General features: G+C 40.9%; 1 protein-coding gene across 3 annotated transcripts in view; it reads left to right on the top strand.

Moving 5' to 3' along the window:
* ACOT7 (acyl-CoA thioesterase 7) overlaps nt 1-27,468 on the top strand; it is a 169,592-nt gene that overhangs the window by 8,683 nt on the left and 133,441 nt on the right. Inside the window, exon 1 of one of the 3 annotated variants that reach the window (XM_072608716.1) lies at nt 159-632. The exons of the other annotated variants lie outside the window; for them this stretch is intronic. Within the exon in view, the coding sequence (XP_072464817.1) occupies nt 538-632 (95 nt within the window). The 5' untranslated portion in view covers nt 159-537. Of the gene's footprint in view, nt 1-158; nt 633-27,468 lie in introns of those variants that run through there. 3 annotated transcript variants of the gene reach the window in all.

Here is a 27,468-nt window from a genome sequence, read left to right as displayed (position 1 = left end):
AAATGGGCTAGGCACAGAAGAGAGAATATATGCCAAGTGCTTTGTGAACCTTGAAGCAAGCCTGTGGCTGTCCCTTATCACCAAGTTAGCAATTGAGGAGCTCTTCAAATACTGATCTTTCCTGAGGTGCCAAGGCCAACGTGGGATGTAAGAGTGTCTTTATTTGCTTTGGTTTAGGCTGCACTTACTGATTTTCAACAAGGTTCCAACTGAGTCTGCTAGGCAGTTTCCTGTTCCCACCTGAAGGGGAGCATATAGACACCTGTTGGCTGTGAATTGGTGATTCATTTTCTAGGAGGAAGCAGTGGTGTTGGGGGAGGGAGGAAAGGAGGGATCCAGAGTAAAATCAGGGACAGCTGGAATTGTGGGTAGGCTCTTAGCTGAGCTGGGCCTTGGAGAGGAGCCGATTGGCAGCTGCATTGGCTGCTATTTTGGGGAAGCAGGTCACAGGAGGTGAATGGTGATTAGCTCTTGGCTAACCTACTCTGAAGGGACTGAATTGTTTCCTTGGACAACTTGCTTCACTGAATTGATCCAATGAAGAAACTGTCAGGCCTAGCCCTTGGCTTTTTGACCTCGGTAAGCCAGAGGGGTTCTCTTAGGCCCCTTATTCTCTATACTTCAAGAATAAGGTAAGTCACAGAATTCCAGGACTCCTCTTAGCTTTAGCCTGTATTTACATGAGAAATGTGACTGTCAAGTACTTTTAGTTCAGGACAATTCATGGCCTGGAGAGGTTATTTTTTTTATTTTTTTTAAACAAAATCACGAGGTTGAGGCAGGGCTTTCCTAGGCTGATTCTCTACTCTGCTCAGAGGTCTAGATGGTTTGGGTATATTTCACTTTGTCAGGATGAACTCCTCTAGCTTTTGCCCTCCATTTTCATTTGGGATTGAATTAACGTTTTCCCAGTGGATTAACTCGTCTTGGGTCTCCTTTGAGTCCCAGGCCTTTGAAGTGAAACTGTCATGACTTATGTTCTGGGCTAGGCCCTGTTCCCAGGCCATTATGAAGTTAAGGTTTTTTTTAATTTATATTTTTAATCATGTTGCCTTATCATTGTGAGTGGTAGCTGAGCCTAGTAGCTCGAGAGTCAGTGAGTCAGGTTCTGCCTCTGATGCCTATTAGTGGGCAGGTCCCTTTCTGGAAGAAAACACTCTAAATTCTGTCACATGGGTCAAGGGCAGGCCTCACAGCTTCCAATTCTTGCTTCTGGTCCAGGATGCCTCTCTTTGTGGGATGGGGCTAAGAGCTGAGGAGGCCTACCTTGTCTTCACTAATTGAATAGTTTCTCAAATATCTTTCCCCTAGACTTAGTTTTCTTGGATTCCACTCTTTACTGCTTCCTCTTTGTAAACAGCCCGCTGTTTCTGCCTAAGAGATAAAAATGAAAACCCATCTGTGTCTTACACAATCTATCTGCCTGTGGAGTAAAATTGACCCAGTGCTTGTGAAAAGTACTGCTAGGACTCTTTTGGTGGTGTCTTTTTATCTTCAGCACCTAGCATGGTATCCTGTCTATAGTAAGCATTTAATAAATGTTTGTAGAGAATTGAACCATGGCTCCCCCAACCAGGAGAGGGAAACCCTCTCCTCTTTTCCCTCATTTGCCCTCCACTGTCACCCCCACCGCTAGCCGGAGAGTAGGCACACCTGTGTGTTGGCCTTTCGGCTGGTGGTAGGCATTTACGGTTTGTTTCTAAACCTGGAAGAGCATCTTTTCGAATGTTCACTCAGCTTCTTCCATCTATCACATGGACACTATCTCCTTTTGCTGCCCCAAGAACCTCTGGAATGAGAACATGATAGGATTGTTGTAGGAAGGGCAGATTTTGTTCTTTCACTTTGTTTCTGTTCCAAGCACAGGAATGATTAACTTCTCCTCGGTTGTGTGGTTAGTAAGATGAGTATTCTTACCTCATTCCCTCAATCTGGGAAGATTTAATGAGGGTTTGGGGAGTGTGTGTGTCTGTATCTATGTGTTATATGTGTGTGTGTGTATGTATGGAGGTGTTGTAAGTCCTGGAAGTGGTTGGCTTACAGTGGGAAGCGGTTCTGCCTGTTACTGCCTGGCACAGGAGGCCATTACAGATGGGCAGCTTGTTCTGCTGAGTTTTGTTTGGGAAAGAAGCAGCAGCCCTCATGGCTCATAGACAGGGCCACGGTCTCTTACAAACCTGGAATCATGGGAAGAAGAGCCTTGTGCTCTTGGTGGCAGCTGTTTCATTTTCTTCTTATTTTCAGGCCCATCCTTTGGTATTGAAGCAGCTGATGGCACGGTGAACAGAGCACTGGCCTTGGAGTCAGGAAGATCTGAGTTCAGATTTGGCTTCAGGCTATCCCTAGTTGGTGACCCTGATCGAGTCACTTTGCCTCTGTTGGCCTCCTCAGAAAGTGAGGATCAAATGAGGGTATATTTGTAAACACTTTAGCACAGTGCTGGGCACACAGTAGGTACTTAATAAATGCTTGTTCTGGCTCATTCTCAATCTGGAGAAGGCTGAAGTGGGGAATTGTCAGGTTTATAAGACAGTAAAGGGGGGACTGCTATGTTGCCTTCTCTTCTTGCTCCACCCTTTCCTCCACCCTCACCCTTATCACATTTAGGATTATCTGATGTCTGCCAGGAAATAACCTCATGTCTTTGATTGCCGGGGAGAAGATAATAGAGGATGCATTGTGCCTCTGACCAGCAAGGGGGGGAGGGGCGAGGGGCGAGGGGCGCTGTTGTAGCGCTAACAGCAGATTCCTGGTTCTCTGAGGTCCGGACGCTCTGATATTGGCTCATGGTGCCCAGGACTCTCACTCCAGGCCTCTCTTCAGGCTGAAGAATAGTCTGATGCCTGCAGGGGGTGCAGCTGTGGGCCCTTCTGAGCTTTGTTGCTCTTGCAAAAAGAGCACAGACGAACTGTGGAAACTATATCAGATGAGGAAGGGGTGGCTACCATTTTGTGAGGATGACAGGACTGGCTTTTTTCCATTTTACTAGGAGATTTGTAGAAATTATTATCTTTTTATATCACCTTCATGAACCCATACGTCCCTCCGCCCTTCAAGAGGGAAACAAAACCCCATTCAGCTAAATGAACTGAGGTGTCAACCATGTCTGGCAGTGTGCTTGGTGGTCCACAATCATAGACCCCTACCTTTGCAAAGACCAGAGGGAGGGAGGCCCAGTCCCATTTATCAACCTTTGTAGCCAAAACCATCCAGTGATCAGTGCCAGTTCATTTTATTCTTTCCACTTACACTGTTGTTATTTTAAGTCATTTTGTTTATATATATGTGTATAGCCATCTGTCTGTCTATCTAGACAGTTCTTACCTTTTACATAAATTGGCCCCTCCCCTCCCAATCTCTTACGGGGCGGGCTTTGGCTCCCAGCAGGCCATAGGCAGGGCCAGGGCCAATGAAAGCAGCAGTGATATGATGGAGCTTCAAGCCGGGAGGTCTCTGCTTGGGGCCTTGAAGCTGCTCCAGGGGTCCAGGCACTGAAGCCACTTGGGCTGTAGGGTATAGCGCCCCAGCGCGGGCAGATGTCAAAATCATCTGCTCAAATGAGTGAAAGCTGTGTGTGTGTGCGTGTGCATGAACACATGTATATATACACATGCATACATATACATATATCTATAAAGGGCAGGCTTTATTCTTTCAGTTTCTGTTCCAAGAAGAATACCAGTGACTTAACTTTTCATTTGTTAAGCCGAGTTCTAACATCTTCCCCATGAAGATTTGAAGATTGCAGGGCATAAAGTGAATATGGAATGCGCATATGTGTGTTATAAAATATAGATGTCTGTGTGTCTTTATGCATACACACTTAGACATTTATACTCTCCTGGTTCTGCCAACTCTACTCTGCTTCAGCTTGTATGTCTTTTTAAGCTTTTCTATATTCTTTGCATTTATCATTTCACAGTGCACTAGATATTCCATGATGTTCATATGCCACCATTTGGTTGGGCATTCACTTAGGTTCCAATTCTTGGCTATCATGGAAGTGGATGTTTTGAATATTTGGGTGTATGTGAGACCTTTCTTTGTTTCTTGAACATTTTTAGGGTCTATGCCTGGTAGTGATATCTTGGGTCAAAGAGTCTGATAATTGATTGTACCCACTTAGCAGAACTACTTTTAGCTCTTTACTGTTTGGCATGAGGGAAGGAGTTCTTGACCTTCCGCATGATCTCTGCCTGTTACTACGTGGGGACTTAGGGAAGTCATTGAAGGTCTTTGGGCCTCAGTTTTCTTCTTTGTAAGATAAGGGGGCTGGCCTGGCCGTCCTCCTAGTCCCTCGGAGCTGGAATAGCCCCGAAAGCCAATGGATAGGGTACTACTGCACTTGGAGTTAGGAAGGCCTGAGTCTGAGATGTTACCCGGCCTATGACCCTGGTAAAGTCACTTCCCCTCTGTCTGCCTCAATTTCCTCACCTGTGAAATGGGGATAATAATAGCCCCTACTTCTTAGGGTTATGAATTTAAAATGTGTTTTGTGTGAGGAATTTTACAAAACTTCCAGTGCTGTGTTTTAGTAATGATTATTGGTAAATCCGTGAGCCTGTGATGAGGACAATTGTTGACAGTGGTCAGCTGCTGCCTGACTCAGTGCTTACTCAGCCTGCTTGCCCATTCAGAGTGTTTAACTTGGAATCTTCCAGGTGGGAAGGCCTTTAGGAATTGCGTAGCTAAGCAATCGTTTATCCCTCCTTTCCCCCTTTTCTCTCTAAATAGTATATTGTGAACTTTAATCATCAATGAGGCCATTTAAACATTTATAATTGTTGATGTGAAAAAAATGTCAGTATACAAATAATTGATGATCTAACCTCTGGCTCTCCTGCCCATTTTGCTTGTCCATCCGTCTTTGTGTTTGTATCTACGTTTTAGAAAGATTTTTCAGTTTAAATAGTCTAGTTATGTCTTTGCTTTGTGTGGTTTTAAGTCTGTCCTTTCACATTTCTTTATATTCTTTTGTTGGCATTCTTAATTGCATTCGAACATTCAGTTCAATTAGCACAAAGTTTTCTTGCTGCATTGAACTGGATCTTAGAAGCAACCAAGGTCAATTTGCATTTGAGCATGCACCCCCTTTAAAATACTGCAGCACTTGGTCTTCTGGTTATTGCCTCTGAAGACCTCAGGCAGGGTGCATGTGTGCTTTATGTTTGTGTGTATGTATGTATGCACACATATGCATGTATATGTGACTGCATGTGCATGTATCTGTGAGTGTATTTATGTAGGTATGTGCAAGTATATATATGTGTATGCATGTGTATATATGAGTGTATATGCATGTATGTGAGGATGCATATGTGAGTATATTTATGCATGTGTACTTATGAGTGTATGCAAGTACATGTATGTGTATATGTGAGTGTACATATGTGTATGAAGGTGCACATATGTGCGTACATATAGGTGTGTGAGCATATTTATGCCTCTATGTGAGTGTATGTAAAGGCATGTGAGAGTGTATGCATGTATGTATGCGTGTGTGTGTGTGTGTGTGTGTGTGTAAGCGTCACTGTGATTTCTGGAGGTGGCTCGTTCCCCTGGGCTGGTGCTCATTGTTAGGAACCTTTCTTCACGTGGAGCCTAGGTCCACCTCTTTACTCAGTCTCACCCTAGGATCAAACAGAGTAGCTCACTACATCTGAACGTGCCAGTTTGATGCCCAAAGAGTGTCTCCCCTTTGCTTTTGTGACCTGTACATGTAAACATGCTGAAATTCCTTCATTTATCTTGTTAAAACTTTTTTAAGCCAATTTTGAGCCTCCCCCCCAATGTGAAAAGTTGACATGCCCAGTGGTAAAGCCAGGTCCAGAATTCAAGTCACCAAAAAATGTGGACGTGCCAAAAGGTGCTAGAGCTACAAAGACAGCCTCTGCCCTCAAGGCTTATACTCTGCTAGGAGAATATAATGGATACTCAGGTAAATTCGAGGAGTCCTGTGAGCATCAGAGTCAGAACTGAAACCTAGCTCTTCCTGACTCCACCTCTAGCACCCCAGCCTTTCTTTCTTCCAGGGGGCATTTCCACCTAGGTGATCCATAGTCATCTCAGCCTAAACAGGCTCAAAGGAGGACCCCTGCCCTTCTCGCAGTCCTTCACCCAAGCCAGTCTTCTTCCCCACCTGCATATCTCTGTGGAGGGCACTACCATCTTCACTCAGGCAAACTTGGTGCCCTCTTTTTCCAATCAGCCCTCCAGGCCTTGCCAATTCTTCCTCACATGACTCATATCTTTCTCGCTACTCGTGTGGCCATTATTTTAGTTCAGGCCTTCCTCAGTTTCCACCCTGACTGTTGCCATGGTCAAAGCCAACCTCAAGGCTTTCATGCCTGGGCCCCCCTCCACCTGGCTGCTATTTCACAAATCTGACCATCTTACTCCACTGCTCAGAGACTTCAGTGATCCCTTATTGCCTCTAGGACCTCAGTTTGGCTTTTATAGCCTTTCACACATGACCTCAGCCCCCCTTCTCAGTCTTACTGTCTTCTCTGGCCTTTTTGCTCTCCTTTCCTTGTGCCTTTGTGCTCTGCTCTTCCCACCCCCCACCCTCCATACTTGGGATTTTCCCTTTCCTGATTCATGAGAAGGAGCCCTCACAGGTTTTGTAAGTCAGAGCTCAGCCTAGATCTATGCCTTAGGAAGATTATTCTGTCAGCTGTGTGGGGGAAGAATTAGAGGAGAGGACGAACTGATTTGGAGGGACACCAGTTGGATTTTGTTATAGTAATCCAGGTGAGAAGTTTGATGGACCTGAACTAGGCCTCCAGTGCCTCTTTGAGGGTAGCCAGGATAGGTGATTGGAAATGTCCTACATGACTGCACATGTATAATCTATGTATATCAAGTTGCTTGCCTTCTAATATAGGGGTGAGGGGAGGGAGAGAATTTGGAACTCAAAATTAAAAAAAAAGAATGTTAAAAATTTTTATTTACATGTCATTGAGAAAATTTTTTTTAAAAAATTAAATAAAAAGATGATGTTGTCCCTGAGAGATAGTGATGAGTTGGTTTTTTTTGGGGAGGAGGCAGACAGGATAATTAGTTTACTTTGAGGTGCTGAGGAGTATCCAGGTAGAGCTATCTCTCAGGCACTTGGTCATGTACTGGAGTTCAGGATGATGGGCTCATAGATGTAGAGTTGGAAGGGACCTTATATTATAGATGAAGAAACTAAAACCCAGTGAACCTCAATTATTTGGTCAGGGTTATACATAGTTAAGTATCGAAGGCAGAATTTGACCTCAGGTTTTCCTGACATCCAACCCAGCTGGTAATCTACTTAGGGATGTTGGGGGAGGAGGGGGACTCACCACCTCTTGCCTTCTCCTTGGCTTCCAGATACCTCAACTGCCAAAACACCCATGGGTGGCCATTTGTGGGCTGTACTGAACCCTGAACTCAGACGATTTCATTGATGCTGATTGACTCATTCCTTAACAGTTAGCATACTCCTACTGCTCTTACTGCCCCTCCTTATCCTCAGTGATACTGAATCCCAAGACTGACAAAACTAACCCTACCTATCCTATCCCCTCATTCCCATCCACCTCAACCCAACCCTCTTACCCCATCTCGGTATCTTACTCTAGATCCATAATCCATAATGAACAAACTTCCCTTTGTCTTACATCACTTCCCCTGTTACTCTTTGCATCTTCCTGGTACTCACTGAGTTCTAGTTCCCCATGATGGCACCACGTTGCTGCATCCCCTTTCCAATACTGACTATCTTTTCATTTATAACCCCCACCCCTTGAACTCCATATTGAGGCAGAATACCTTCTTTCATTCCATTGCCACATCTGGACTCTCCCTCAGCCTGTGAGGATCATGTAATGCAAATTTATCTTCCAGATTCTAAGAGCCTTCATTTACCCACCCTTCAGGATCTTCCTCCTTTTCTCAGTGGAGCTAGTGCCTGGCACATAGCCTTTCCTCTCCACTATAAATCTAGCCCTTTGACTGATAGACTTCAACAGGTACTTTGATGTTCCCTCAAATCCCCTGATTTCCCAGTTCCTAATCTAATTAGCTCCCATCTCTTCCTTCTCTATTCACCTTAACCATGTATGGGATGACCAGACCCTCAATCTTGCCATCACTCATTCATGTTCCATGCTCAAGGATTCCAAAGTTCCTTTATCTGATCATACTTCATCTTGCCATCTCTCCTGTGCCTTAATCCTTCTACATCTACTCTTTGTCCTCATTACTATGACTCCTTATCCTTCCATTTCTCAGGTCTGTCCCAGGCCATCATCCTTACTTTGGTCATTCTTTCTTCCCTTCCCAGTCTTAACCCTTTGATAAACCAGTTCAACTCCTTGTTAGGCTCTACTTTTGAACATCTTGTCTTGCTGTTAATGTCTCGCCAAAACCAATCCCATGATTATTCCTTCATTCCTGCTTATGTGCTGCTGGACAGAATTGGGGGAAATCATGAAAAAATATCTAGGTTCACTACAAATTTAAGTTCTTATTTTAACTGTGGCCCTCACCTCAGCATGGCATCCTTTTACTCCTCCTTAATAGATTTCCCATTCTGACTCACAACAGAAGCTCTTCCAGAGTTTTGTTTTGTTTTTTTCCTCATGCTGCCTATACCTCCCTTCCCCACTTCAGATGAGGCCTAGATTCATACTTTACCATACTGAAACTAGACTATTTGATGAGAACTCCCTCTTCCCTCATTTTTGTTATTTCTCATTCCTCCTTTTTTTTCTTCCCCTCCAGTTTCTCATGAAGAGGTGGCCCTTCCTCTACATGTATCCTTGACTCCTCTGCCTCCTGTTTTTTTCCAACAGATTGCCCCCACCATCATTTCCACTCTCTCACTGATCTTTATTCTCTAGTTACTGGTTCCTTCTCTGCTGCCAGCCATATCCATCCTTAAAAATCCTTTACTTGATCTGACCGTCCTTGATAGATTTTGTCCTATATTTCTCCACTCCATGGCTAAACTCTGAGAAAGCCATCTACACTAGGTGGATCTACTTCATCTCTACTTGTTTGGTTCTAAACCTTCTGCATTCTGGTTTCTATTCCCATCAGTCAACTACAACCACTCTCTTCAAACTTACCAATAATCTCTCAGTTGCCAAATCCAATGGCCTTTTTTTAGTCATTATCTTTCTTGCCCTCTCTTTGATTTTGACACTTTTGACTACCTTCTTCTCCTAGATCCTCTTCCCTTTCTAGGATATGGTAACTGCTCTCTGTTCTTCTGTCCAAGTTTATCTTCTCAGTCTCTCTTTTGTTGCATCTTTATCCATGCCCTTACCATTAACTGTGAGAGTCCTCTTGTCCTGGGCCCTTTTATATTTACTTCCTACATTCTTCTGCTTTATGATCTCATCCACTTACATGGGTTCAGTGATCATCTTTATGCACATAATTGCCAGAGCTGGTCTCCATCCTGGTTTCTATTTCTGCCTTGTCTAATAGACATTTAAAAATGGATGTCCTATAGACATAACATGTACAAAACATATACAACATTCTCATTTCATTCTCATTTCACACCCCCTAGCTAACCTCACCTGCTTCTAAACTTCCTCATTACTATGGAGGGTAGCAACGTCTTTTCAGTCATCTAGGTTTACCATCTCAGTGCCATCTTTGACTTTTGCTCACCCAACAAAATGGCTAGCATTTGCACAGTGTTTTTCGTATGTTGCTTAATTTGATCCTCACAATAAACCTGTGAGGTCGATGGTATTATTATCCCTATTTTACAGATGAGAAAACTGAGGCAGGCAGGTATCAGGTTGGACATACTTGTGGTCACACAGCCAGTAAGTATCTGAAGCAGAATTTGAACTCAGGTCTTGCCAACTCCAAGTCCAACACACTGTACACTGAACAGCCTAGGTGCCCACATCCCTAATTTGGTGCCAAATCTTATTTCTGTTGCTATAACCTCCCTCCTATAGGTCACTCCACACAGCCCCCAAACCAGTTCAGGCTCATATCACCATCTGCTTTGTATTACTGCAGTAATAGCTGAGCGCTGCATCAAGTCTCTTCTGACCCTCTTCCAAATCATTGCCTCAGTGGTTTTCCTAAAGCACAGGTCCTATCATAGCACCCCTCTGTTTGATAAACACCATGTCTCCTTATTGCCTCTTGTGTCAGATAGAAACCTTGGTATTTATACTTCACATTCTGGCCCCCTTCATTTTACACATTACTCTGCTCTGCACAGTCTAGTCCAGGCCCATTTGCTGTTACTTGTGACGTTCTATCTCCTGTCTCTTTCTTCTGGCCACCACCACACCATCCATACGTGGAACCATTGGTTACAACAAATTTTGGTCCTCTTCGAAAATGAAGGAAAACAACCGTGGTGGTCAGAAGAAGCGATACAAGGACACTCGCAAGGTCTCTCTCAAGAACTTTGGATTTGATTGTGGGACATGGGAGACACTGACATAGTGCTCAGCATGTTGTGCTCACATCAGAAAGGGTGCTGTGTGCTATTAGCAAAGCAGAATTGAGACAGCACAAAGTAAACGTCAGATGTGCAAATTTGGAGTAACCACCCCAAATATTCACACGGACTATCTGTGCCCAACCTGTGGTAGAGCATTCCGAGCTTGTATTGGTCTGATCAGCCACAGTTGGACGCACTGAAACTTGGTTTTATCATGGTGATGTCATTTTGGTCCTCTTCGAAAATGAAGGACAACAACCAACCAACCACAACCTAGTAGGTCCTACCAAGCTGGAAAGGCTTTGGCCCCTGAAATGGTACAGCTGCTCTCTGAGGTGTAACAGCTTGGGTTTGGAGAAGCCTATCAGTCACCAGTTTGACTGAAGACCAACAGATTTTTCAGTCACATTATTAACTCCAATGAAAAGATGTGACATTTCTGTTACATTTTCAGATTTTTAAGTCACATTAACTCCCAGAAACTGTTTATGAAGCCATGGATGAATTTGCAAATACCTAAAGTAACTCCATTAGCAATATTCTCCAGGAGCAATGTTCCCCATGAAACTGAAAAACCTACCAAGATTCCACTAGGTCCTACCATTCCCTCGAGCTCTCATCTCTTCTCCTTTTCTCAGCCTGGGAAAAAGATGTTACTTCCACTACCTTCAGTTACTAAACCTCAGCCCTTTGCAGTTCAGCCTCCAGCATCACTCGACTCAAACTGCTTTTTCCAAAGCTACCTGTGATTTCAGCAAAAGGTTTATAAGCTGTGTCCTAGTCAGATTATCTGTAGAACTCAGATCCACGTTTCGGGGCTTTTTAACAGTGTATACTTTATTTTTTTTTTAATTGAATTATTTTATTTGTTTTCAGTGTTCGACAATCACTTCCATATATCTTAGATTTTTTCCCACTCCCTCTCCCTTATTTCCCCTTCCCTCTCCATTCCCTCCCTGAGATGGTATAAAGTCTTATATGGGTTCTACACGTACATTCCTATTAAATGCGTGTTGCATAGAAGAATTAAAATGAATGGGGGAAACCATAAAACAAGAAAATGGTCTGTTTCTGTCTGTGATCCATTTCCATAGTTCTTTCTCTGGATGTGGAAGGTGTACAGTGTATACTTTAAAAAAAAAAAAAGTCCAAGTCCCATATTTTGGTTGCCCATGTTTATCTTGACGAGCTCTCTAATTGTCACAGATGCTATTTGTGCCCTCCTCATGTGCTATGTCTAGGAACCAAATGGAAAATAAACAGCAGTGTCCAAGCAATGTAAGAATGCTGACCTGGCCAGTTGCTGGGTGACTAGATGCTGCAGTGGCCATAGACATGCACACAGAGGCTCTTGTTTGGATCACAGCTCCCTGAGCTTGTTGTCTACGGGCCTTGGGTCACCATGCCCTGACCCTGGCAAGGCCTCGAGGGCATAAAGACTCTTCAGAAAGCAGTAGAGAACAGACAGATGCTGCTGTGGTTCTGGGTTTTTGTTTTTATCCCTTAGGAGTTCAGTTAGAACTGGTTCAGTTTCTTTTAATAAGATAATATTATTTAAATATCTTATTTTCTGTTCTATTAAGACTGTCAATTTATACTTTTCTAAGTATGTCTATTTCCTTTTAGTATTCACAACCACAAGATTTTGACTTCCAAATTTTTTCCCCCATCTTTCTCCTCTCCCCATCTCTCTCTTCCCACCAACCCAGGATGGCATGCATTCTGATTACCCCTTTTTCCCAACCTGCCCTTCCCCTTATCTCCCCCACCCCTTCCAATATTCATCTGTTTCATTTAGATTGACAGTTTTATTGGCATGTAGTTAAGCAAAATAGCTCCTAATAATTACTTTTGTTTCATCTTCATTAGTGATGAATTTATTTTTTTCATCTTTGATAGTGGTAATTTGGTTTTCCTCTTTTTAAAGAAATGTTAAATTAGCTAGTGGCTTATCTATTTTATTATTCCCTTCCCCCCAAAAAAGGCTCCTAGTTTTATTTATTAGTTCACTGTTTTGTTTTTTTTTTTTTTAAACTTTCAATTTCTTCAATCTTTCCTTTGATATTAAAGATTTCTAGTTTGATGTTTTGGCAGCTAGGTGGTGCAGTGATTAAAGTGCCCCATCTGCAGTCAGGAAGACCTGAGTTCAAATCTAAACTGAGACACTTACTGGCTGTGTGACCCGTGGCAAGTCACTTAACCCTGTTTGCCTCAGTTTCCTCATCTGTAAAATAAACTGCAGAAGGAAATGGCAAACTATTCCAGTATCTTTGCCAAAAAAAGATGTCACAAAGAGTTGGACATGACTGAAACAACTTAACAAATGTTGGTATTTAATTGGGAGTTTTAAATTTATAGGTTTTCTGTTTATTTTAGCTGCATACCCAATTTGTTAATCTGTTCTTTCTCTCTTATATTGATGTGTGTAGTGATATAAATTTCCCCCTTTTATTTAGTTTCCAATTTATTTCTAATCTTTTCTTCAAGGACCAATTAATGTGTACAATTTTTGTTCTATTATGACCAGTAAGACATAAATTTAATATTTTTGCTTTTCCATATTTATGAGGTTTTTAATGTCCTAATACATGGTCAGTTTTTGTGATGCAGCCATACACAGCTTAGAAATAGGTATATTTCTTCTTATTTCCATTCAGTATTCTCCAGAGAGCTATAATCAACTTTTTGCTTTAATTATTAATTAATTTAATTACTTTAAGTTTTCAACATTCATTTCCATAAAATTTTGAGTTCCAAGTTATCTCCCCATCTCCCCCATCCCAAAACGCCGAGTATTCTGATTAGCCCTTCCACCAATCTGCCTTCCCTTCTAACATCCCTCCCTTCCCTTATCCCCATCTTCTCTTTTGTCCTGATAAATTTCTATACCCCATTATCTGTATTTCTTATTTCTCAGTTGTATTTAGGAACAATACTCAACATTTGTTCCTAAAACTTTGAGTTCCAACTTTTCTTCCTTCCTCACTCCCCACCCATCCCCACTGAGAAGGCAAGCAATTCAATATAGGCTGTATATATGTAGTTTTGCAAATGACTTCCATAATAGTCATGTTGTGTAAGACTAACTATATTTCTCTCCATCCTATCCTGCCCTCCCATTTCTTCTATTTTCTCTTTTGCCCTTGTCCCTCCCCAAGAGTGTTGACTTCTAATTGCTCCCTCCTCCCATTTGCCCTCCCTTCCATCATCCCTCCCACCCTGCTTCTCCCCTTCTCCCCTACTTTCCTGTAGCGTAAGATAGGCTTTCATGCCAAGCTGAGTGTGCATGTTATTGTTTTTTTGAGCCAAATGTGATGAGAGTAAGCTTCATTTTTTCCCTCTCACCTTTCCCCTTTTCCCCTCCATTGAAAAGACTTTTTCATGCCTCTTTTATGAGAGATAATTCGCCCCATTCCATCTCTCCCTTTCTCCTCCCAATATATTCCTATCGTACCCCTTAATTTTATTTTTTTAGATATGATCCCTTTCTGTTCAAGTCACCCTGTGCTGTGCTGTGCTGTGCTATGCTATGCTCTGTGTGTGTGTGTGTGTGTGTGTGTGTGTGTATAATCCCACCAGCTACCCAGATACTCAGAAGTTTCAAAAGTTACAGTTATTATCTTTCCATGTAGCAATGTAAACAGTTCAACTTTAGTAAGTCCCTTATGACTTCTCTTTGCTGTTCACCTTTTCATGCTTCTCTTCATTCTTGTGTTTGAAAATCACATTTTCTTTTTAGCTCTGGTCTTTTCATCAAGAATGCTTGAAAGTCCTCTATTTCATTGAAAGACCATTTTTTCCCCTGAAGTATTATACTCAGTTTTGCTGGGTAGGTGATTCTTGGTTTTAGTCCTAGTTCCTTTGACTTCTGGAATATCATATTCCAAATCCTTTGATCCCTTAATGTAGAAGCTGCTAGATCTTGTGTTATCCTGATTGTACTTTCACAATACTTGAATTGTTTCTTTCCAGCTGCTTGCAATATTTTCTCCTTGACCTGAGAACTCTGGAATTTGGCTACTATGTTCCTAGGAGTTTCTTCTTTTGGATCTCTTTCAGGAGGTGATCAGGGGATTCTTTCAATATTTATTTTGCCCTCTGGTTCTAGAATATCAGGGCAGTTTTCCTTGATAATTTAATGAAAGATGATGTTTAGGCTCTTTTTTTTGATCATGGCTTTCAGGTAGTCCCATAATTTTTAAATTGTCTCTCCTGGATCTATTTTCCAGGTCAGTTCTTTCTCCAATGAGGTATTTCACATTATCTTCAATTTTTTCATTCTTTTGGGTTTTTTTGTGTTTTCTCATAAAGTCATTAGCTTCCATCTAATTTTTAAAGAACTATTCTCTGACCTTTTGAACCTCCTTTTCCATTTGGCTAATTCTGCTTTTTAAAGTATTTTCTTTCTCGTTGGCTTTTTGAACCTCTTTTTGCCAATTGAGTTAGCCTATTTTTAAAGGTGTTATTTTCTTCAGCATTTTTGGGGTCTCCTTTAGCAAGTTAGTTGTTGACTCGCTTTTCATGATTTTCTTGCATCTCTCTCATTTCTCTTCCCAATTTTTTCTTCACCTCTCTTACTTGATTTTCAAAATCCTTTTTGAGCTCTTCCATGACCTGAGACCAATGAATATTTATTTTGGATGTTTGGGATACAGAAGCCTTGACTTTTATATCTTTCCCTGGTGGTAAGCATTGTTCTTCCTCATCTGAAAGGATGGGAGAAGATACCTGTTTACCAAGAAAGTAACCTTCTATAGTCTTATTTTATTTCCCCTTTTTTGGGCATTTTCCCAACCAGTTACTTGACTTTTGGGTTCTTTGTCAAGAGTAGGGTGTATTCTGGGGACCTGTAAGATCTCAGTTCCTCCAAGGTGGCACAATCAAGCCTGCACAGTGATCTGGGAGCAATCAGAAACTTTTGTGCCCAGAATCTGTGAGTAGTAGAATTTCCTCTCCACAGCAGCCTCACCTCCAGTTCAGCCACCCCAGCACTCAGGGCTGAGGTTCAGATCAGCTGCTCAGTTCCTCCAGGGGCTTTACGATGAGGCCTCCTACAGTGGATGTTGGCTGCTGCCTGTCGTGGGAGCCACCATGGCTGACTGAGGCCTCTGCCACTGCTGCCTGGGGCAGGAGCTATAGAAGGGACCCTGCTCCCTTCTTGGCCAGCTGAAAAAGCCCTCTCACTGACCTTTGGCACCTGTGGGTTGAGGGATCTGCTGCTGCTGTTGGGAATTTCACCTCTGAGGCCTGCTCTGGTCCTCCTCCCTGGTCAAGGCTGGGCTGGGCTCCACTCTGCATTGTGTGCGACAGACCTTTCCCGTCGACCTTCCAGGTTACCCTGGGCTAGAAGTCTCCTCCACTCCATCATTCTGTGGTTTCTGCTGTTCTAGAATTTGTTGAGAGTCATTCTTTACAGGTATTTTATGGGCTGTGGGGGAAGAACTAGAGTATATGTGTGTTTCTACTCCTTCATCTTGCCTCTGCCCCCTATAATATTAAACTTAAAAAACTTTTTTTTAACTTCTGTCTTGTTTATTTTATGTTTGGCATTTTCTAGGCTTTTAGAGGAGTAAATTGAGATTCTCCACTATTATACTGTTACTATTTATTTTCTCCTGAATCTCATTTAACTTTTCCTTTAAGAATTTAGACACTATTCCATTTAGTGCATATATATTTAATATTACTTCATTGTCTGTTGTACCTTTTTGGTAAAATACAGTTTCCCTGTTTAACTGTTGTTGTTTTTTTGCTTTGTCTGTGAGCATGATTGCTATTTTTACCTTTTTAACTTAAATTGAAGCATAATAGATTCTGCTCCATTCCCCCCTTTTTAACTTTATGTTTCTCCATCTGTTTCAAGTGTATTTCTTGTAAACAGTGTAGATTCTGGTTTCTAATTCATTCTGCTATCCTGTTCCATTTTATGGATGAGTTCATTCCATTCGCTTTCATGATTGCTAATTGTACATTTCTTTCCATCCTGTTTTCCTTACTTTTCTTTCTCTTTTTATATCTTGTCTCCTCTTTAACAGTCTGTTTGGCATCTGTCTACTTCTTCCTTTAATCTATCCATCTTATTATTATCCCTCCAATCCCTTTCAACCCTTCTCCTTTTCCTCTTGTTTTCCTATTGGGTAAAATGTATTTCTCTAGCCATCTATGTGTGAGTGCATATACGTCCCTCCTTCAGTCAGTTTAGATGAAAGTGATGGTGATGACCTAAGTTCAATTGCTTCCTCTTTCTTTGTTAGCTTGACTGCCTCCTGCCCAGCAATTCTCCCCATCCCCCCCCAAAAAAAGAGTTCCCCGCCAGTAACTGGGTCTGTGGATTTCTCAAGTACTCTGCTGTTGTGTTTGTTTGCTTGTGTGTGCTGTGTGCTGTACGTAATCTTTCCCCCTTCCCCCAAGTCTACTCCCCCAGACTAAATCGTCTTAATGACTATTGCTTTGTAGCATAGTTTGAGATCTGGCATTGAGAGACCTTCCTTCTTTCCTAATTTTAACAATTATTACCCTTGAAATTCATTTCTCTGTATGAATTTTATCATTTTTCCTCAAATATAAAATAAAAAGTTTGGTACAGCAAACAAGCTACTTCATTTAGTAGTACCATCATTTTTATTATAGTAGCTTGACCTACTCAAGAGAAATGTTTCTCAAATTATTTTGGCCTGTCTTTATTTCTGCAGAGAATGTTTTATAATTCGATTCATAGTCCCCAGGTGAATCTTGATAGATATATTTCCAGATATTTTATAGTTTCTGTAGTTATTTTGAATAGAGTTTCTCCTAGCTTTTCCTACCAGGTGTTGTTGGTTATGTAAAGGAATGCTGATGGATCATGTGGATTCACTTTACATTGTTTTATATATAACTTTGATAAAGCTGTAAATTATTTGAATTATTTTTATTTGGTTCTCTTGGGTTCCTAAGAATACCATTGTATCATCTGAAAAACATGTTAATTTTGTTTGCTCTTTGCCTATGATTATTCCATTAATTTCTTGTTTTATTGCTATAGCTAATATTTCTAATACTATGTTAAATAGGAATTGTGATTATAGGCACCCCTGCTTTACCCCAATCTCATTAGAATTACTTCTATTGTTTCCTCTTGACTTTAGAGAAATACTTTCTATAGTAAGGAAAATCTATTTATTCCTATCATTCGTAGTGATTTTAACAGAAATGACTTTTGCATTTTGTCAAATGCCTTATTAGCATCTATTGATATAAATTATTTTATTAGTTCTTAACATGGTTTATTATATTTATATTCTTATGTTGAACCAATCCTGCATTACTAGTATAAGCCCACTCTCGTCATTGTGTATAGTCTTTCTAATTTGTTGTCTTAGCCTATTTGCTAATATTTTATTTAAAATTTTTGCATCAGTGTTCATTAAGGATAGTGATCTAAAGTTTTCTTTCTCTGTTTCATCTCTCTCTGGTTTAGGTATCAAGACCATGTTTGCATCATAGAAAAAGATTAGAAGAGTACTTTTCTTTCTTATTATTACAAACACAGTTTCAGATTTGGAATTAATTATTCTTTGAATATTTGTGATAGGATGCCCTTGTGAATCCATCTGGTCCTTGAATTTTTTTTCTTTTGAGAGCTCATTTATGGCTTGTTCACTTTAAAATTCACTTCTATTCACTCTGAAATTAGGTTATTTGAATAGTTTCACCTTTTATTAATCTCAAAAAAATCTAAAAATAGTTTTTTAAGTATTCTTCTATTTCCTCTAAGTCATCAGTTTTGTTATCTTATGATTAGGCAAAGTAGTTTTCTGATCATTTCTTTTATTTCCTTTTTAATTGTTATAACTTTTCATTTTTTTGATATTGTCAAGACATTAGGAGACACCCTGTTCTCCAGAGCTAAGGCTCATCAAGCAAGCTGTGCCCTGAACATGGCATAACATCAGTCCTTTGTACTCCGCTTCTGCTTGATCTCCCCCTCTCCCAAAATCACATACTCACTGTATTGTTTTGACTAGCACCAGGTATTCTCTGAGCCTGGACAAGCTTCTTCCCTATCCATGAAGTCCTATTATAAATCAAATTTGTCATATCGTTGCTGTTAGCCCTTATTGTCAGGGCTACTGCTCACTGCTCAGCAATTGATATAAATATTGAAATTTGGCCACACTACTGTGCCCATTAGGGGCAGGGCTCTAGCACACGTGTCTCTAGATTCCCTCCTTGCTTGCAGGCCATTTCTCTCACTTTGAAATTAAATTTCTGTTTGATTCCTGAATCTCCTTTCTCTAGCGTGCTCTGTTCAGCTCCACCCACCTACAGGTTACAGGTTGATTCCTAGCAGTTGACAATAAAATTTGATTTTTCTCTCTCTTTAAAAATCAGAGTAGCTGTTTATCTATTTTATTAATTTTTTAAAAAAGTTCCTACTTTTATTTATTAATTCTACCCATCACTTGTATTTTGGCTTGAAATTTTATTAAATTGTTATGTACTTGAAAAGAAAAACAAATGGTATATAACAGATGTGTATTTTCATATACAGTCCCTTTTTCTGTTCTACTCTGTATATGAAAATGCACATTTATTTGGTGTTAAATTTGGAATTAAAAAGCAAGGAAAAAATGATGCCATCTTTGTTCCTTGTTTGCCCCTGGTTAGGAATGGGTGTGGAGTATGGTGAAACAAAGTGATATTTAAAATTCAGTATTTATAATGGAGATATAAGTCTTAGGTCTTCATAGTCTTTCAGAGATAGTGTCCTCTTGCTGTGGGCCAAAGTGAAATCATTCCCCTTTCCTCTTTTCCCTAAGCAAGGATCATTTCATCATTTTATCATTGAAGCTTCCCTTTTAAATTGAAATGCCCAGTAGGAGGGTGAAGCCTATTAGTTCACATTTTTTGCGTGAATAATATTAATCTGATTGCCAGAGGTTATTAGGTGGCCAGCAAATAGAGCACATGGTCTTGGAGTTAGGAAAACTTTAGTTTAAAGCTCTTGACCCAGTGCCAGGCACATAGGAAGCCCTAAATAAATGCTTATTCCCTCCCCTTCTCCCTGTCCCCCATTCTTCTGGCAGGCCTTATCTGAGGGAATGAGTTTGGATTGATGAAAGGTTAGAGAGGAAGGTAACTTTGGAGCATGGAGAATCACCTACGGAGAGCAGGCCTGGGTGGGCCGGTTTTGGGTAGCCAGAGAGCTACTTAAGTATAGTGGGCTCCTCCACAATAGGGAAAAGGTCCCAAAGACAAATAACCTGTTTCACAGTTTTATCTAGGGCTCTGTTGCTGGGCAGCTCCTCAGATTTGTGTGTATGTTGTCTTTGGCCCGAGTCTGAGAGGAGGTTGTGGAGGCAGGTTGCTGAGGAGTGTTATTACATTTATTTTCCTTTAAGACTTGTTACCGATCTAAATGCTTCTTGTCAAGACTTAGTTCACTGGAGTTTTTCTGTAGCTTCATTCCATTATTTTGAACGTGGGCTTCTCTGTAACATTGCCCCTCTCCTTAGAGCAGTTTTGTTAAAAGTACTGCATTAAGGATCCTAGCAAGCTATGCCAGAACCTAGACTTTTGCACAGACCCCTGGTTTTCTCTGCCTTTTGTTTTTTGGAGCGTGGTGCTATATTGATTCATAAATGGAAGTTTATAGGCTAGTAGACCTAATAGTAATAGTATAACGCAGTGCATATTTATTAGTTAACACTAAGTAAGTGTTCAGACTGCAACTTCTTAATTTCTTGTTGCTTCATGAAGTGTTTAATCTTGTAATTACCTATAAAATGAGGTTTCTATGGTAACTGGCTCTCGGCAAGTGCTTTTGATTGGCTGTACATCCTCTTCCTAGTTAGGTCGGACAGTACAGGAAGTCAGCATGCTTCCCACCAAACTCAGCAGGTCCGGGATTCTGATAGGTCCTTCATCAGGAATGGCCTCATAGGGTGTGTAATGGTAAATGATGACCTCCTGGCTCAGTTGGGCAGAGTTGTCCCTGCTACATGCCTTTACTTAACTTCCTATTTGGTCCAATAACTTCCGCAATTACAATGGCCTCTCAGCTTTGCAGGTACGGTATAGTTCCTGGTCTGGGGGTGGGGGGCGGTGGGGAGGGTTGTCTGTGGGTGGTAGGCCTACTGGGCCACTTTCAGGAAGTGATGGGGAAGACAAGTGGAGAATGGAAAGTACACCCCCACACTCTGCCACTAGTTCTCTGCTGGGAATTATGGTAGTTGTGCTGAGGAGCTCAAAGGCCACAGATGCCGACTTCCTGGAATTGGCCCCTATCAACTAAGTGCCTTAGACTTCAAGGAAACTGTGGCAGGAAGTGCAACCACACATTGCCTCCTAAGGGCTCATGAAAGAGAAACCTGGCAGGTTTTCTTCTACTTGGGACACAGCGGGGCTGGCAGATGTGCAGTTTATCATTTTCCTAGCACTGAGATCTCCATGATTATTTGCCTGCTACAAGCCAGCATGTCTAGTAACTGGGCTTATCATTTAAATAATGGATTACAAATTGAATTATCAACATAACAAAAAAACCCATTGAACATACTTTACAATTGCTTACTTGAAAAAAGTGAATTTTAATTTCCCAAATGAGAAAACAATAATTTAGCTATTACTCTCTGTTCCTTCCAGTTTTCTTTGCCCATTTAGCCTCTATTTGTATTTATGGTTTTTCCTTTTATGTAGTCATCAGTCTTTGTACTCCTCTTCCAGTTTTACTTAATTTACTTTGGTGTGTAGTGGCTAGGCAGCCTTAGAACTGGGAACACTAGCATTCAAGGAAAGTTTCTCACACGCTGGTTTCATGACTCTGGGCAAGTCAATTAATTTTCTGGTGCCTCAGGCATTATTTTGAAAATAGAAGTTGGAGAGAAGGGTACAGCTTGTACTAGTAGAAGCAGTTTCTTCTTTTCTAATCCTTTTTATTGATATAATCACAGATATCCATTCAGGCCCTGCTGCTTCTCTGATTTCTCTATGTTCTTATCCTTGCTGCTCTTTTTTAAAAAAAATTTATTTAGTATTTTATTTTCCCCCAGTTATATGTGAAAACAATTTTTAACATTTGTTTTTAAAACTTTTGAGTTCCAAATTCTTACCCTTCCTCCCCCGCCATTGAAAAGGTAAGCAGTTTGACATAGGTTACATGTGTAGTCATGCAAAACATTTCCATATTAGTTGTAAAAGAAAATATAGACCAAAAAAAGTCGATCTGACACCATCAGTTCTTCCTCAGGGGATGGAGAGCATTTTTCATCATAAGTCCTTCAGAGTTATTTTGGATCAATGTATTGCTGAGAATAGCTAAGTTGTTCACAGCTGATCTTCTTACAATATTGCTGTTCCTTTGTACATGGTACATTTCACTTTCCATCAGTTCATGTCAGTCCAGGTTTTTCTGAGAGAATTGTGCTCATCATTTCTTTCTTTTTTTTTTTTTAAATTCTATTTATTTTCAGTGTTCTACAATCACTACCATATAACTCAGATTTTTCCCCCCTCCCTCCCCCCTCTGTCTTCCCTCCCTCCTCAAGACAGCATACAGTTTTATATAGGTTCTACACATACGTTCCTATTAAATACATTTTCACCATAGTCATGTTGTGTAGAAGAGTTGAAATGAATGGGAGAAATCACATAACAAACCAAAACGTAATACAAAAGAAAATGATCTGCTACATTCAGCGATTAACTTCCATAGTTCTTTCTCTGTATGTGGAGGGCATTTTGCCTTAGAAGACTACTGGGAATTTTTTTTAAGTCCTTGCATCGTGATGAAGTTCCAAGTCTACCAGAAAAAACTCTCACACACTGTGGTCATTGCTGTGCACAAAGTTCTCCTGGTTCTGCTCCTTTCGCTCAGCATCAGTTCATAGAAGTCTTTCCAGGTTTTTCTGAAGTCTGCCTGCTCCTCATTTGTTTTGGAACAATCGTATTCCATTATATTCATATACCATAATTTATTCAGCCATTCCCCAATTGATGGGCATCCCCTTGATTTCCAGTTTTTGACCACCACAAAGAGAGCTGTTATAAATATTTTTGTACATGTGAGACCCTCTCCCATTTTTATGATCTCTTGGGGATACAGTCCTAGAAGCACTATTGTTGGGTCAAAGGGTATGCACATTTTTGTAGCCCTTTGGGCATAGTTCCAAATTACTCTCCAGAATGGTTGGATCAGCTCATAGTTTCCCATAAGATTTTGAGTTCTAAATTTTATCCTCTCCCTCCCTGCCTCTCTCCCCAAAATGGCATACAGTCTAACATAAGCTATACATCTGCATTCATATTAAACATATTTTCACATTAGTCATGTTGTAAAGAAGAATTAGAACCAATGGTAGAAACCACAAGAAAGAAGAAACAGAAAAAGCAAATAGTATGTTCCCATTATGGATTTCCATAGCATTTTCCATCCTGAGTCTTTTGGAGTTGTCTTATATCCTTGTATTGCTAAGGAGAGATATCTATCAAAATCAGTCATTGAACATGTTGCTGTTACCATGTACAATGTTTTCCTGGTTCTGCTCACTTCACTCAGCATCAGTTCATAGAAGTCTTTCCAGGTTTTTCTGAAGTCTGCCTGCTCCTCATTTGTTTTGGAACAATCGTATTCCATTATATTCATATACCATAACTTGTTCAGCCATTCCCCAATTGATGGACATCCCTTCAGTTTCCAATTCTCGGCCACCACAAAAAGAGCTGCTATAAATATTTTTGGACATGTGGGTCCTTTTCCCATTTTTATGATCTCTTTGGGATACAGACCTAGAAGTGGTATTGCTGGGTCAAAGGGTATATGCACAATTTTATAGCCCTTTGGGCATAGTTCCAAATTGTTCTCCAGAATGGTTGGATCAGTTCACCACTCCACAAACAATGTATTAGTGTTCCAATTTTCCCACATCTTCACCTTTATAATTTTCCTGTTTTATCATGTTAGCCAATTTGATAGGTATGAGGTGGTACCTCAGAGTTGTTTTGATTTGCATTTCTCTGATCAGTAGTGATTGAGAGAATTTTTTCATATGACTATAGATAGTTTTAATTTCTTCATTTGAAAACTGCCTATTCACATACTTTGGCCCACAGTTATGATTGCTAAATATATTTCCCTCCATCCTATTCCCCCCTGCCATTTATTCTTTTCTCTCTCCTTTTACCCTGGCCCTCCTCAAAAGTATTTTACTTCTTACTACCTCCTCCGCTAATCTGTGCTCCCTTCTACTTTCCTGTAGGGTAAGACAGATTTTTATACCCAGTTAAGTGTGTATGTTATTCCCTCTTTGAGCCAGGTATGATGAAAGTAAATTCACTCACTTCCCCCTCATATCCTTTCTCTTCCCCTCCACTGTAAAAGTTTTTTTCTTGCCTCTTTTATGTGACATAATTTACCCCATTCTACTATTCTCTTTCTCTTTCCCAGTACATTCCTCTCTCATCCCTTAATTTCTTTTTTGGAAATCATCCCTTCGTATTTAACTTACTCCTGTGTCCTCTGTCTATGTATAACTCCTTCTAACTGCCCTAATAATGAGAAAGTTCTTATGTGTTACGAAGTGTCATCTTCCCATGTAGGAATGTAAACAGTTTATCCTTATTAAGTCCCTTATGATTTCCCTTTCCTGTTTACATTTTTATGCTTCTCTTGAGTCTTGTGAAAGTTAGATTTTTCTATTCAGCTCTGTCTTTTCATCAAGAATGCTTGAAAATATTCTCTTTCATTGAATCTCCATTTTCCCACTGAAGGATTATACTTCGTTTTGCTAGGAATGTGATTCTTGGTTGTAATCCTAGTTCCTTTGCCCTCTGGAATATCATATTCCATCCAAGCCCTCCAATCCTTTAATGCCGAAGCTGCTAAATCTTGTGTTATCCTGACTGTGATGCCACAATAATAGTTGCTAGTCTTTATCAAGTTACCTTTTGTTTTGATATTCCATAGATTATCCAGCTGTTTTCCCAATTGCTGAACATGTACGTTCTTCTGACGTAAAAAAAATTACAACATGATAGTGATTATCAAATATTGGAAGAGCTGACATGGGAAAGTCAAACTAGACATGTTGTCTATGACTTCCAGTAATGTGTGAAAGTTCAGAGGCAGATTTGAAAATGGTAAAATTAAAAACTTTAAAAATGAGAGCTGCCAAAATGTGGTTTGGGTACTGCTGGAGGATGGAAATTCCCCCTCATCAGAAGGGATTTTTGTTTATTTCTGGGTTGGATGAGTGGCTTCTGAAGTCCCTTCTCACATGAACTTGCTGTGAATAGTGCTTCTCCACCATTCTCTCTGGACTTTCTCTCCCACCATTTGTACGTACTGTCTAGGTTGGGGTTGGGGGTGATAGATAGATAGGTAGTTGACTACTTTTCCCCTCAGCCTTCTTTCATCTCAGAGATTGTGGTTGGGCTTCTTTTCACAGTTTTCTTCAAGTTTAACATACTTAGTTATAACCCTGAGGGTTAAGGTTTCTAATACAAACTCCTATGCTGTATGCTTCTCCCCTTCCACCGGTGTAAATCAAGCAGTGGACATGTTAGCTTTTCTGAAGGGATAATTACCCAGGAATCTAGCAAGGATACAATATTTAAAAAAAATTCCTCTAAAATGGGGTGCTAAGAGTACCTTTCTTCTCTCCTAGAGGCCCCATTAAATTTGCTTTTGGGTGTGGTGTTACTAATGGATGCAGAGCTCCCTTGTTCATTGACTAGTTAGTTCCTTGGCTGATGGGTCTGCCCTCTGCTGGGCTGAATCACGTAGGTGGATCCTTGGGGCTGACTCCAACCAGACTCAGCTACTGCTGCTATCGGCTCCAGTTTGCCCAGAGGACTTCTGATGACGCTTCTGTTTTATTCAGTCTTTGCATGCTTATTCACCCACGATCAGGAAAGAGTCAACACCAAAGAAGCAGGTGTTGTACTCATGGACACATACTGTGATTACTTAGGGTCCAGGTGCCTTCGATTCTTTAACTTGTATTATTTAATAGTGGGTCCATGCTTTCCTGCTAGAGTTAGCTTTGGAACCAAAGGTGCTCCTGGAGTGTGGCACCAGTGTGGCAGCCGTGAACATGCCTTGGTGCAGTTCTGAATTGCGAGACACCACAGACTCTCCGTGGAAGACAGAACCAAACCCCAAAAAGCTGAATCTCAACACCAGAGAGCCAGCTCCATCACAGCAACAAGGAAATGTATACACAATGACAGTGCAGAGGCCTCCCCCCCTCTCCAGGCTTCCCCCAGACCAGCTCTCCCACTCACACTAGCTGCTGCCTTTCCCAGCTCTGATTGCTCTCTGACTAGCTTCCTCTCAGCTCTGCTCTAGCTACACCTCTTCCTGCTCCACCCCTTCCTGTTCCATATGACTTGACTCATGTGACTCAGGCTTCTATGTGACTTAAGCTGGTCACATGGGCCTATTAATGAATGAATGGGAAAGATCTTCCCATTAAGAAGCAAAATTACATTAACATTAAGTAAAAACCCATTATCAGTACATGGAGTTATATATAAAGTACATTTTCCACTTCTCACAGAGATCAACAGGTGGTTGAGGAGCAGAGCTAGGAGATGAGAGGAATCTCTTGAGTTTTGTGGTACACTAGGGCAGAAGGGACAAATACTTCACTTTGCCAGAGGCCCCCAACATTGCCCAGTACAGTCTGAATCAGATTAAAATGTAATTGGGAAATAGCAAAAAAAAAAAAAAATACAGTAAAACCTAAACAGTGTTAATAATGACCACTGTTTCTATTTGAGTTTAATATTTTCACTCTAGGGAATTTAATTCATTATACTCAACTAGTGACTTAAGGGATTATGGTTAGGTTTCAGTTTATGTTCTATGTAGCTATTTCTGCTGGAAAAGGAGTATTTAATATTTGCTTTACCTGGCTGAATTCTTTTGACAGCCACGTTCTTTCAATTTTTCCAGCCTGCTCCCCAGATAAATGGGGATTGGAGCTAGAGGTCCTCGATTTGAAGCCTGACTCTGCCTTTCTGAACCTCCTCTGTAAAATGACTCTAGATGGTCCCTAAAGCCAGTGATCTATCCATGAACTCTCTTTTCTAGTGAAACTGGCCTTGTGTCACCCCCTGAGCACTCCTTGAACATTCCTCTGTCAGAGTCTTGGTTTAACAGTATTTCCTTTCCAAGAATGAGATCTCCCATTCTCTTCAATCCTGTTCTAATTTTTCCAGGCCAGCTTACATCACTTTTTCAGAACCCCCCCACACTCCCCAGCCCAAGGTAGCCCATCCTTCCATCATAAGGTTTTTAAGTATAATCTTAGAATTGCAGAATAGCTAGAGATCCTCTCTCTCTCTCTCTCTCTCTCTTTCTCTCTCTTTCTCTTTCTTTCTCTTTCTCCCTCCCTTCTCCCTTCCCCTTTTTCCCTCTCTTTCTCTTCCATGCCCCCTCCAGGCTCTGTAAAGTACAACGACTCAAGGTGACCCAAGTAGTTAGGAATCGAGTCAGGCTTCAATCTTTTTGACTCCCAGGCCCATGTTCTTACTCCTCTGCTATGCTACTTCTCTTACTGGCTTATCTTATCTGTGTGGCATTTCTGGCCAGTGTTCTGGACTTCCTTGCATTGTTAGTCCTCTATTTTGTGCATTGTAAGTATGGGGGTGGGGGGCAGGAGGGGCAATGGTATTTGAACGAGGAACTGAACATCTAGTTTCTTTCTTGTATCATCTGTCCTCAGTTCAATAGCTGTAGTATTCACTGGCTAATTGGAACTGTTCATTTTCCATATAGCTTTGTGTGTGGTTGTTTTTCTGGTTGACTGCTCTGTTGGGACTGTTGCTCAGGCCTAGACTCCTCATGAGAAGTATGGCGTGAGAGTTATATTCCTGCCTCTGAAAAGATTCTCTATACAAGAGATAATTTTTATCTAGTATGTAAGATCTCTTTAAATTTCTACCTATACCTTCTTCTTCTAACAGTTATTTTAGCTGCTGCTGTTGTAAAGAGGAAACAAAACAAAACAAAAAAGCCCCAACCTACTCCCGGT

Source organism: Notamacropus eugenii, chromosome 5, assembly GCF_028372415.1.
Source record: "Notamacropus eugenii isolate mMacEug1 chromosome 5, mMacEug1.pri_v2, whole genome shotgun sequence".
Classification (NCBI taxonomy): domain Eukaryota; kingdom Metazoa; phylum Chordata; class Mammalia; order Diprotodontia; family Macropodidae; genus Notamacropus; species Notamacropus eugenii.
Note: the sequence above shows the minus strand (reverse complement) of the source record. Positions and strands in the feature narration are given on the sequence as shown.